General features: G+C 40.1%; 1 protein-coding gene and 1 non-coding gene across 5 annotated transcripts in view; both read right to left on the reverse strand.

Moving 5' to 3' along the window:
* The window catches only part of ACADL (acyl-CoA dehydrogenase long chain), a 36,141-nt gene that overhangs the window by 16,147 nt on the left and 7,517 nt on the right, over window positions 1–12,477 (reverse strand). For all 4 annotated transcript variants that reach the window (XR_004969343.1, XM_036319545.1, XM_036319544.1 and 1 more), the window contains 4 exons: window positions 8,725–8,889; window positions 3,767–3,833; window positions 2,272–2,436; window positions 1,488–1,589 (listed from right to left, as the gene is read on the reverse strand). Coding sequence is in view for 3 of the 4 variants with exons in the window: in XM_036319545.1 (XP_036175438.1) it covers window positions 1,488–1,589; window positions 2,272–2,436; window positions 3,767–3,833; window positions 8,725–8,889 (499 nt within the window). In the remaining variant the exon portion in view is untranslated. The remainder of the gene's footprint in view (window positions 1–1,487; window positions 1,590–2,271; window positions 2,437–3,766; window positions 3,834–8,724; window positions 8,890–12,477) is intronic.
* LOC118662325 lies at window positions 931–1,074 on the reverse strand. The gene has a single exon (XR_004969709.1). It is a non-coding gene; the product is annotated as a small nucleolar RNA SNORA67 (small nucleolar RNA).

The raw sequence follows: 12,477 nt of genomic DNA on the forward strand, positions 1-12,477 counted from the left end.
AATCTTTGTAAAACTCCAATTAACTTAGTTCTTAACTTTTTTATAAGAATATTTTGGCCGAAACCGGTTTGGCTCAGTGGATAGAGCGTCGGCCTGCGGACTGAAGGGTCCCAGGTTCGATTCCGGTCAGGGGCATGTACCTGGGTTGCGGGCACATCCCCAGTGGGAGGTGTGCAGGAGGCAGCCGATCGATGTTTCTCTCTCATCGATGTTTCTAACTCTCTGTCTCTCTCCCTTCCTCTCTGTAAAAAATCAATAAAATATATTTAAAAAAAAAAAAAAAAAGAATATTTTGACATATCTGTCATAGATCCCTAAAGCAAACCCTTCATTTTTATGATTGATTTTCTTTATTCTATATAGATATATATGTAATTTATTAAACGCCCTCTTCTTTCTATGTATCTATGAGAAAAGAAATTCTGAAGTTGTGGATTTTCATCCATTGATCTCTGAACAGCACATATCCTGCAATATCCGTGGAAAATAACATTTTAAAGTACATAGGCTAAATTCTGCCTATGAGTGTAAAAGCGTCCACAGTCAGTTAAATTCCATCTTGCTGGTGATTTTCATATTCCACTCCTGTGCCAGTGTTCCTCGCCCTGGTCTCAGTTTCATGTTTAGCCCATGCTGTGGCAGTTACTAGGCAGGTGCAGCCTCTTATGTAAGGCTCAATGATCACCCAGCAACCACACTCCAAAAACACAGGTGTGAGGGCGGATCCTATGTGGCTAAAACTATTTCATCTGAACTTAACATTTCCCCTTTAGATTCCCAGGTATTATTAAAAATCAACAACAAAAAACTACCAATGTTTTGGCTGGTATTACTGTACAAAGGGATATAAATTCTTCTCCCCCCCCCCCCTTCAACATGTGAGTGAGAAGAGGGCATAATCTACCCAGAAGGAACTTGGGATTGAAGTATACATGTAGACAGCCAAAGAAAGGCAATGGAAATTATGCATCGCCTTCTTCTCTGAAAACCTGAGGCATGCCAGATTTTATTCCACATTGCCCCTATCCTGAGGAGGGGACTATTAGGCCCCTTGGAGAGGGAATCACCTTGGTTGAGATAAAATGCCTTTTTAAAAAAATCTCTTATCCTACTCTATTCTTTCATTTTATTCCTCTCTCTGCTTAGTTTAAATGTTTGCCTACTGATCTGTCATTAATTCACTATTCCTGTTTTCTACTGTGCCCAGACTCTATATTCATTCACTGGAGAGATATAAATTCTTGACTTGTGGTTCAGAAGCTAAAATCATTCCAAGAAGGAATCAAAGAACTGAAATATCTATTTTCCCTATTCACTTATAAGCTCTGACTGAATATCCCCAAGTTCAGTTATTTACTTATGTAGCCTATAAAATTCATATTTTCTTTTTACTTTAAGTTACAGTCGCATGATCGGCTATATCACAACTTTTGTATACATGGATTTATATAGTTCTATATCAGTCTATTCTATTTAACACTTCTCACCTGTGGAAGCTCTTGCATGAGGTAATAGAAGCCTTTATTCTCTTCTCCAAGCAGGGCGCTAGCTGGCAACCGTACGTCTTCAAAGAATAATTCTGCAGTGTCCTAAGAGATCATACAACTAAGTACAAAATTATTTCATTTAAATCTCACAATAACCTGATGAGATTATTTCCATTAAACAAACAAACAAAAACAACAAACCAACTGGGAGCCAAGTTGGCATAATTAATAAATACAACTAGTCAGTGGTAAACCAGGGATGCAAACCCAGGTCCAACTAATTCCGAAACTTCTGGCTTTTCCAGGGCAATACACCATCATTCTGGCTCCAATACTGTCAGATCTGTGGGTACTGAGGACTAAGGGTTTCTAATGCACATTAAATAAAATGTTTTTCATTTCAGCAACAAAAAATTACCAAGTCATTAGCAAAGAATAGGAAATTTTTCTGTTCTTAGTTCTTCCTTTTATTTAATCAATTTCATAAATAGGAGGCCTATTATAATTTAGTTAATTTTGCCATTTCTAAAGCAGATATTTAAAATATCCTGATTCACTTCTATTGCCGACCACTAGGAGGAGGTAAAGCTGCATGAACGGTGGAAAAAATCTCCATTATCTTTTCTGAAAAGCATATTTTAGGAATTCAGCATTGGAAGGTATGATTGTGCTTTATGCAGTTCTCTATATAAGGCATAATTGAGTAAATTCAATAATTTATAAATATTAATACAAATTGAGTAATCTCAATTATTACCTAAATATGATTCATAGTATGACTTACCTGGGCTTTCATTCCCATTTTATGTAGCTTTCGTCCCTTGATAAATCCTTTCATTCCATCTTCCACCAGAAAAAGGCTAATGCCATGGGCAGGGGAGCGAGCTTCACGATTTGTGACTGCCACTACTATCACGACGTCACTTAGCCACCCATTGGTAATAAACACCTGGAAAACCCCAAGGACACTGTGATGCTCCACACTAATCCACGTCCATGTGAAAGTCACGATGAGGGGAAAGCATATTCACGAAGACTAAACCAGACAAGGCATGTTTTATAACTCTATATTCCATCCATACTTTATAACTCTACTAGAGGCCTGGTGCACGAAATTGTGCATCAGTGAGGTCCCTTGGCCAGGCCTGTGGGATCGAGCTGAAACCAGCTCTCTGACATCCCCTGAGGGATCCTGGATTGTGAGAGGGTGCAGGCCAGGCCGAGGGACCACACCGGTGCAAGATCGGGGCCTGGGAGGGACCTTGGGAGGGCTCTAGGGCTTGTCCAACCCCGTCTTGCTCAGTCCTGATTGTCTGGACCCCAGCAGCAAGCTAACATACCGGTTGAAGCATCTGCTCTCTCGTGGTCAGTACACATCATAGTGACTGGTTGGCTGGTCAACTGTCTGCCCCCGGTGGTCAGTGCAAGTCATAGCGAGTGGTTGAGCAGCCTTAGCATATCATTAGCATATTTTACTTTGATTAGTTGAACGGCCGACCAGACTACTGGACACTTAGCATATTAGGCTTTTATCATATAGGATATTCTATCTGAAGCATTAATTATTTATACATAAGGTTATTAAATAGTAGAAGGAAAATAGCCTAATGCTTCAAAGAAAAAAGCCTATGCAGGCCTTACAGGAAATGAACATCTTTTCTTAACACTCAGTCAATAACAAATATTTACAGAGTTTATACTAGATAGTTTTAGGCAAACAAATCCTGTGATCAGTGACATTAGATTCTAAGGGATGTATTTACTCTGGAGCCTGTGTGTAAGCTTACTTGGAGAAGCTTTTCAATTTTATCGTGGGTTGATGGGCTCTCAGAAGGATTGAAGGGCTCTCAAATTCGATCAACGGTATCTTTTTCTCCTAAGATCTTTTGAAACTCTTCCTGATAATACAGGAAAGAGTTTTCCCCAGTTTCTCATCAACATCAAATTCATTGCTATAGTTAGTTCCATATTTGAAAAATGTGAGCCTTACCTTCCCCTTTTCTGGTTTGATGAGGGTTGTTCGGAATCAAAAACAGTATTTTCTATATGAGTGAGGAGGTGTGCAAAATGAAACACGGAAATAGAACAGATCTTATATAATATAAATGTTGCAAAATTCTGTTTCCAAAACACAACAACTCAATTCCTGTGTGAACTCAAATAATCTCAGTTCCTGTGTGAGCCTCCCTAGATATAATCAATAATCAATAGTCTTTGAGACACTGTCACCCGTGGCATCACTCTGGAGAGAAGGGCTATGAATGCCCCTCTATACACACCTTGCTGCCATTAAGAATCCAGTCACTTCCATCCTTTTTAGCATGTGTTCTTACTCCTTGCAAATCACTGGAATTGGGGGGAAAAACATGATAAAATTTCATTAGCTAATAAAAATTGAATTATGCCAATGTTGTTAGGTAAGTATGAATATAACATGATAATTCAAACTGGTTACACAATTATAAAAATTATTCTTTAGTATGAAAAATGCTCACACAAATGCATTAAAATCATATCTGATATATGCTTAATAATTTATACAAATAAATATGTGATTTAAAAATATATAAACTAGCCATATATTATAGAGCACAACAAGGCCCAATAAGCATTATAGATCCCTAAATTGGCCTCAGGTGACTTTTCAAGGTCCACCATATCCCTGAGATCATTTGCCATACTGTTCTTGCCTATATTCACCTTGCTTCCTTTCCCTACCTCTATTCATCAAAAGCTTAGCTATTTAAAAGATTGTTTCAAATGCCACTTCTCCTAACAAGCCTCCTCTCAAAGTAGACTATTTTTCTAAATATAAAATAATTTATATTTTTAATAATATAAACAAATATTCATGATTAATACATGAAAAATACAGACAATATTCTAGACAAAGGAGAAATTGATTTAATAATCAACAATTTTGCTTCCTGGAATGAACATTTTAAAAAATATATTCTTTCAGTATTTCTCCAGGGAAACAGATACACACATATATGCATTTTTATAAAAATGGAACCATATATATAACTTTGATCTCTTAATAATATCTAATGTTTTTCTATAAGATACATTTTATTAGCAGCATAGAATTTCATCCTATGGATTTACAATGCTTTTTTAAAAAAAACAATCTCTTCTTGTTGAATGTTTAGGTAGCTTCCAGTTCCAAATATCCTATAATGACGAATGACCTCAAAGAGGGCAGGTCCTAATCCCTGGAATCTGCAAGTGTTACATTATACAGAAAACGGGTGTTGCAGTTATGTAATATGAGATGGGGATTACCTAGCTGGACACTAAATGAAATCACAAATATTCTAATGAGAGAGACACAAGCGAGATTACACTGACAGAAGCAGAGAGCCAACATGACTACAGAAGCAGAGACTGGAGCTATATGGCAAGGCAAGGAATGCCGTCAGCCACCCGAAGTTGGAAGACGCAAGAGGTGGATTCTCTACAGAAGGATCACACTATCTCTATATTTTACAGAGATTATGACGATAGCCAAATAAGAAAATCAACATGAAAGCATATAAATTGTTAAAGTACAAATGTACATAATTATACATAATGGAGTTTCCTATGTATGCGGAAGGGGAAAGGGCCAGGGGTTTTTAGCAAACTCAACCTTTTTCTGTGAAAGTCAAGTCAAAGCAAGAAAACAGTGCCTGCATCTCTGAAAGCAGTTGACATGAACCATGTCCCATCTGCTTTCTTCTTTCACTCCCATATGCTTTTGCTTTATTTCTCACCGTAATTCCTCAAAACTTCAATCTTCTTCATGTGCGGCTTTTCTCCATTCTTGCATTCTCTTGCCCACATGGCCCCTTTTCATATCTCTAAATAAACAAACTGATTGACTATTTTTCCATTACTCTCACAAACTTCCAAAAAACACTACCTCTTTTTTCTCCATTCTTATTCTCACTTTCCTTCAGAATTAATAACTATAGATAAGGACAGATAATCTAAATAAACAAGAATCAAGCAAGCCTTTGTTTGTATGAGTTCAATTAGAGCTAAATCAAGATCTCTCATTTTGTGTTGCCTCTAACATGAGGTAGGTTGGAATTGGAACACAGAAAGTATGATGCATCAGAATACTGGGCTGTCAGCCAGTTATCTTAGAGAATTATCTTAAAAGCAAAGGAAGAAGATTCAATTACTACTTCTGTATGTCACATTTTTAGGCAAAAGAAATAGTCAAAATCCTTTTATTTTGGAAAAATTAAGTATCAGTGTTGGCTTCTAATTATAGATTTATATCTGAGAAAGATAAATACAATTTAAGCATATTGCCAAATGACACTATGAATATTGACATTTAAAAATAGCCCTGGCTGTGTGGCTCAATTTGTTGGCGTGTCATTCCATACACCAAAAGGTAGTGGGTTTGATTCTCAGTCAGGGCACATACTTAGGTTGTAGGTTCTATCCCTGAGTCAGAGCGCATATGGGAGGCAGCTGATCTGATCGATGTTTCTTTTTCACATCGATGTTTCTCTCTCACCCTTCCTCTCTCTAAAAACCAATAAAAACATATCTTCAGGTAAGGATTAAAAATAAATAAAAATAAACAGCACTATCAAAAGAAAAAATTTAAAATATTACGGCCTGAGCTTGGCAGAAACAAGTCTTAGATGTTCAGTTCTGCTTTGCCACACCTACATGCTCTTCCTCTGCATTGCCTGTTTCCCATTGGTCTATATGTCACTGCTCTCCTTACCATGCCAGCTTGTCAAACTACTGTCCCCTCTCTACACTTCCTTTTACTGTCCAACAGAAAAAGATTAGTCTCTATTCTCTGCCTGTTTCTCAATACCCATATCACACCTTCCAAAGTAACTTCTGCCCTTCCTCTACTGAAATCACAACCAAAGATCACCAGTAGCTTCCCATGACCTTTTCTCAGCTCTCAACCTCCTTGTGGCCTTGACATTACTAACTCCTCACTCCCATCCTACTGTCTGTTCAAACTCACTTCCTCTTGTGCTTATGACGGAACACTTGGCTAGATTTCCTTCAAAATCAATCCTCTCTATTGACACATTTTTTTTTTTTACAGGTTCAAGGCAAACGTAATATCCAAGCTTTCCACCCTTCTGTTTTACTCCTTAAAATCCGGTTCCACCATGTGGAAGCTTTTCTCCTCGTTCTTGAATAACTGGTTATTTTTCATTTACCAGATCTCTGTAAATATAGCAACTTTTTTTTTTTCCTGTTAATCTCACCCAACGGTATTTTTTCCCCCGTTAGTTTTTTAGAGAGAATAGAAAGGAAGGGGAGAGATTGATTGCCTCCCGTACATCCCCCGACCGAGTCTGCAACCAAGGTACGCGCCCTTGACCAAAATCAAACTCGAGACTTTTCAATCTGTAGGTAGATGCTCTAACCACTGAGCAACTGACTAGCTCAATATAATGACTTTCTATAGGCTTTCTCTAGCATTTCTGGCTCTAACATAATACAAGTACTTCTCATATCTAAGTTTGTTTTTCCCTTCCCTACCAGGCACACATGCACCATTAGTCTCTAGCATAGTACCTTGTTTTCCTCACAGTACTTAGTACTTATCCCAATTTATAATTGTGAATATATCTGTTCATTTGTTTTTTACCTCCATAAGGACAAAGGATGCATCTGTTTTGTTCACCACTATATACATGGCACCCTAAGGGGTCTTACTAAGTAACTGTCAAATGACTGAGTAAATAAACACATTCATTTTTATGAATGGCTTTTAAAACCTATTGCCACTACAGCCTGTATCCTGAGTTCCAAATCCGTATTTTAAGAACCTGCTGAAAATTTCCATGTGAATTTCCCACTACCTCTAAAATTCATTATGCCCCAAATTCAACTCACATCCTACCATTTTATTTGCATTGCATTATGTAAATAAGATCTCAAGCACAGCAGATATTACAATCAGCTTTGTAGCTATCTACACTAATAAAAGACAAAGATGCTAATTGACCATACCTTTGCTATGCCCCAAGCCACGTCCACCAGCCAATCAGAGCAACTATATGCAAATTAGCCCAACCAAGATGGTGGCTGGCAACCACAGAGCTGGAGCAAGCAGGAGGCTTGGTTGCCTGGGCGATTGAGGAAGCCAAACTTCCTGCCTGCCCTGAGCCAGCTGCGGCCTCCGCTCATGCCAACAAAGTTTCAATTATAGAAGACAAATAAATCCAAGATACCTGCTTCCAGCCAGCCTCCCTGGGAGCTTGGGTGGCTTGGGGCCGTGGCCAGCCTGCAAACAGCCATCAGCCTCTCACCCAGGATGGCCACATCCTCATGGGGTGAGGGTCCCTGCTGGGGGGCTTGGCCAGGCTGCAAACAACCATCAGCCCCTCACCCAGGCTGGCCACACCCTCATGGGGTGAGGGTCCCTGCTGGGGGGCTTAGCCAGCCTGAAAACGGCCCTCAGCCCCTCACCCAGACTGGCCAGGCACCCCAGCAGGACCCCCCACCCTGAAGGGGATGTGGCCAGCCTGCAAACAGCCACCAGCCACTCACCCAGGATGGCCAAGCACCCCAGTGGTGATCCCCACCCTGAAGGGGCTGTGGCCAGCCTGCATACAGCCATCAGCCCCTCACCCAGGCTGGCCAGGCACTCCTATATAATAAAAGGGTGATATGCAAATTGACCCTAACAGCAGAATGACTGGGAATGACTGGTCACTATGACACACACTGACCACCAGGGGGCAGATGCTCAATGCAGGAGCTGCCCCCTGGCAGTCAGTGCACTCCCCCAGGGGGAGCTCTGCTTAGCCACAAGCCAGGCTGACAGCTGCCAGTACAGCGGTTGGTGGCGGGAGCCTCTCTAAGGATGTCTGACTGCAGCTTAGGGCTGCTCCCCGCTGGCAAGTGGACATCCCCCGAGGGTTCCGGGGATGCCAGAGGGATGTCTGACTGCCAGCTTAGGCCCAATCCCCCGGGGAGCAGGCCTAAGCCAGCAGGTGGTATTCCCCCAAGGGGTCCCAGACTGCGAGAGGGCACTGGCCGGGCTGAGGGACCCCCCTGAGCGCACAAATTTTTTTTGCACTGGGCCTCTAGTGTGTATATAAGGCCTTATTTTCCTATTGGAGTTTGAAGTTACTTGAAGGTGTGAATTACACTGTGCTCATCTTTGTATTCCTCCTTGCATATTGCTCAGAGTTTTGTATAAAGCAAGTAGAAAATATTTTGCTTCCTAGACTTCAAAACCAACTGACTGATCATTTACCTTCCAGCCCCAGGCTCTGTCATTGCTATGGCACCAATACATTTCCCTGCAGTCATCCGGGGAATGAAGTTCTTAATCTGTTCTTCTGTGCCATAGTTTGCAATATAGGGCATGACGATATCTGAATGAAGACTGAAACCTGGGCCTGTACAATTCGAATATGCTCTTAGAAAAAAAAAAAGAAGAGAATTTAAAGCACAGAATAGTTATTTTGTTCTGTTTTTAGTTTCTTTGATTTTCAATTAAAACAACAACATAATATTAAAGGGCTTAGTTTTATAATACCCTGTCTCCTCCCAAACCAATAAAGTTCCTGAAGGTTTTCTTAGTTTTTACTATTCTTTTCATTTCTGGTTCTAACATAATAAAAGTACTTTAATGAAGCTCAATGAACACATTTAGTGAATTAAAAGATAAAACATTAAAAATATTAATCACCTACAACTGTATTCTCTAACACAGCAACTATTTTCATTTTGTCAAATTACCTTTATCATAACAATAGATTCTAATATAGCTGCAGTCATGGCATGAATTTTGCACTTAGCTGTCTTCTTAAATTATAGGGAAAAAAATCTCATTTTTTTACATAGTTGTTGTAATAATAATCTTCAATAGCTACAAAATATTACAAATTGTTTACGTACTACAATTTACCTTTTTTATTCTTTCACTGCCAGACATTTAGAGTGCTTCCAAATTTGGGGATTATGATCAAACATGATTAATTATTTCTCTACATATCTGATATATTTTTCCATTACATTATTTCCTTAAGTTAAATTCCCCATAGTGGCATCCTAGATCAAAGAGCATAAATATTTTCATTTTTGATATGTATCCATATTTTTAATCCACCAAACATATATTGTTCTACTTTATAATGCCACCAAGAGTATATGAGTATGCCACTTTCACTGCAACCTTGTTAGCATTGGGTATTACAATTTTTTGTTTTTACTAACTTTTGTAGATATTCCCAGTTAATTTAATTTACATTTGATGGTAGTAAGGATGAACTTTTTGTTTTGTTATCTTTCTTGTAATGTCTTTATGTGTTTTTTAAAATCTTTATTGTTGAGACTATTACAGATATTCCTCTTTTTTTCCCATTGCCCCCTTCCATCTGCTTCCTGGCCTGCCCCAGGCCTTCGCCACCCTATTGTCTGTGTCCAGAGGTAATGCATATACATATATATGTATATATATGCATATAAGATCGTTGTTTAATCTCTTCCCACCCCCACCCCTTCCCTCTGAGAATCGTCAGTCTGTTCCATTTCCATGCCTCTGATTCTATTTTATTCACCAATTTATTCTTTGTTCATTAAATTATTCGTTTATTTTGATTTTTAGATTCAATTATTGATAGGTATGTATTTGTTGCCATTTTGTTTTTCATATTTTTTATCTTTTTCTTTTTCTTCTTCTTCCTCTTCCTCTTCCTAAAGAATGCCCTTCAACATTTCATATTATACTGGTTTGGTGGTGATGAACTCTTTTAGCTTTTTCTTGTCTGTGAAGCTCTTTATCTAACTTTCGATTCTAAATGATAGCTTTGCTGGGTAGAATAATCTTGGTTGTAGGTCCTTGCTATTCATCACTTTGAATATTTCTTGCCACTCCCTTCTGGCCTGCAAAGTTTCTATTGAGAAATCAGCTGACAGTCATATGGTCATTCCCATGTAGATAATTAACTGCTTTTCTCTTACTGCTTTTAAGATTCTTTGTCTTTAGCCCTTGGCATTTTAATTATGATGTGTCTTGGTGTGGTTCTCTTGGGGTTCTTCTTGTTTGGGACTCTCTGTGCTTCCTGGACTTGTAAGTCTATTTCTTTCACCAGGTAGGGGAAGTTTTCTGTCATTATTTCTTCAAATAGGTTTTCAATATCTTGCTCTCTCTCTTCTTCTGGCACCCCCATAATTTGGATTTTGGTATGCTTGAAGTTGTTCCAGAGGCTCCTTATACTATATTCATATTTATTTATTCTTTTTGCTCTTCTGGTTGGGTGTTTTTTTGCTTCCTCATATTTCAAATCATTGATTTGATTCTCAGAACCCTCTACTCTACTGTTGAATCCCTACATATTATTCTTTATTCCAGTCAGTGTATATTTAATTTCTGACTGGTCCTTTTCCATTTTTTGAAGGTTTCTAGAAGATTCTTGAATAACCACGTTTTTCAACTTTGTATCCAGTAGTTTGCTTTCTTCCATTTGTTTTATTTGTGAGATGTTTCTTTGTCTCTGCATTTTGGCTGCTTCCCTGTGTTTATTTCAATGTATTGGGTAGAGCTGCCATGTCTCCTTGAGTTGGTAGAGTGGCCTTGTGTAGTAGGTGTCCTATAGGGCCCAGTGGCTCAGCCTCCCCAGTCACCTGAGCTGGGAGCTCTAGGTGCACCCCTTTGCGGGCTGTGAGCACAGTCTTGTTGTAGTTGAGACTTGATTGCTGTGGGTGTCCCTGGGAGGAATTGACCTCCAGGCCAATTGGCTGTGAGGACCAGCTGCTACTACAGTGGGAGAGCTGCTGTGTAGAAGACACCCCTATGGAGCGGGACTTACTTCGGTGGGGTTTGATGCTCACTGAGTCTGCCCCTTGAGTGTGTCGCTTATAGATGTGTAGAGTTGTAATCTGATATGGTCTGACACTGACCACTGGGTACACTAGCTCTTGGGTCTCCAGGGAAGTGCAAAGTCAGCCACTGCCTGGGGCCACCCAGCAGGAACTACAGAGAGATCAGCAGATTCCTCCACTTTGTATCAGGTTTGGAAGTGCCCAGATGAGGCCCAGCTGTGAAACAAGGCAGGCTGGTGCTGGTGCCGGGTCTTGGGCCTTTTATTGATAGGTTTGTGGCTCCCTGATCCAGCTGCAGCTTGTTTGAGATTTTAGCCTAAGCAAAGACAGGCCATTCATATGCAACAGCTGCTGCACACAGCTTGGGTGTGGTTGTAAACTGGATGAGGTGGGAGTCTTAGGGAATCACTGGGGCAGAGCAAACAGAAATGGCTGCCAGTCATCCCTGCCATCTGGGAGGTCCCAGCACAGGAACAATGATCCCTGCGAGCACCTCCATCTGGGAGAAAGCCACCCCAAGTTCCTGCTCCGATGCCAGACAATCCAGTCCCTCTTCATATGTGTCTGTGTTCCCCAGAGCCTCAGAGGAAGCAGGACCTTGTAAGTTCAGTTCGTGGTGCCAGCCTTTTAAGAGGAATAGCTGAGTCTCCAGCAGCCTCTGTTTCACTGAGCCCCAATCTGCACTGGTTTTTACAGCCCATAGGGACTTCTTTTCCCAGCTCTGGGACCCTGGGTGGGGTTCGGGTGTGGGTTTGATACCCCTTGTTTCCCTGGGCGGCCTCCACAGAGAGGATCTCCCTCCCAATTAATAAAGCGGCTCATGTGGGTGCTGGACCAGCCCTCTCTGGCCTCCGCACCTCCTACCAGTTTCAGGGTGCTTTCTTCTTTACTTGTCTAGTGCTTTACTTCTTTACTTCCATTCAGCCAGCTTTTCAGCAGTTCTGGATGATAGTTGTTCTGTATTTTAGTTGTAATTTTGATGTGGTTGTGGGAGGCAGCGAGTACAGGTATTTGTTTACCTATGCCACCATCTTCCTACTGGTCCTTGAGCTTTTATTCACCTAAGAAAAAAAGCCTATTTGCATTTCTTTTCTGCTGAATTGTTGGTTTAAATCTTTTGCCCATTTATCAACCAAAAATACTTGTATTGTAAACTTTTAGTATATTTGATGGAAATATT

The sequence above is a fragment of the Myotis myotis genome, unplaced genomic scaffold, assembly GCF_014108235.1.
Source record: "Myotis myotis isolate mMyoMyo1 unplaced genomic scaffold, mMyoMyo1.p scaffold_m19_p_8, whole genome shotgun sequence".
Classification (NCBI taxonomy): Eukaryota; Metazoa; Chordata; class Mammalia; order Chiroptera; family Vespertilionidae; genus Myotis; species Myotis myotis.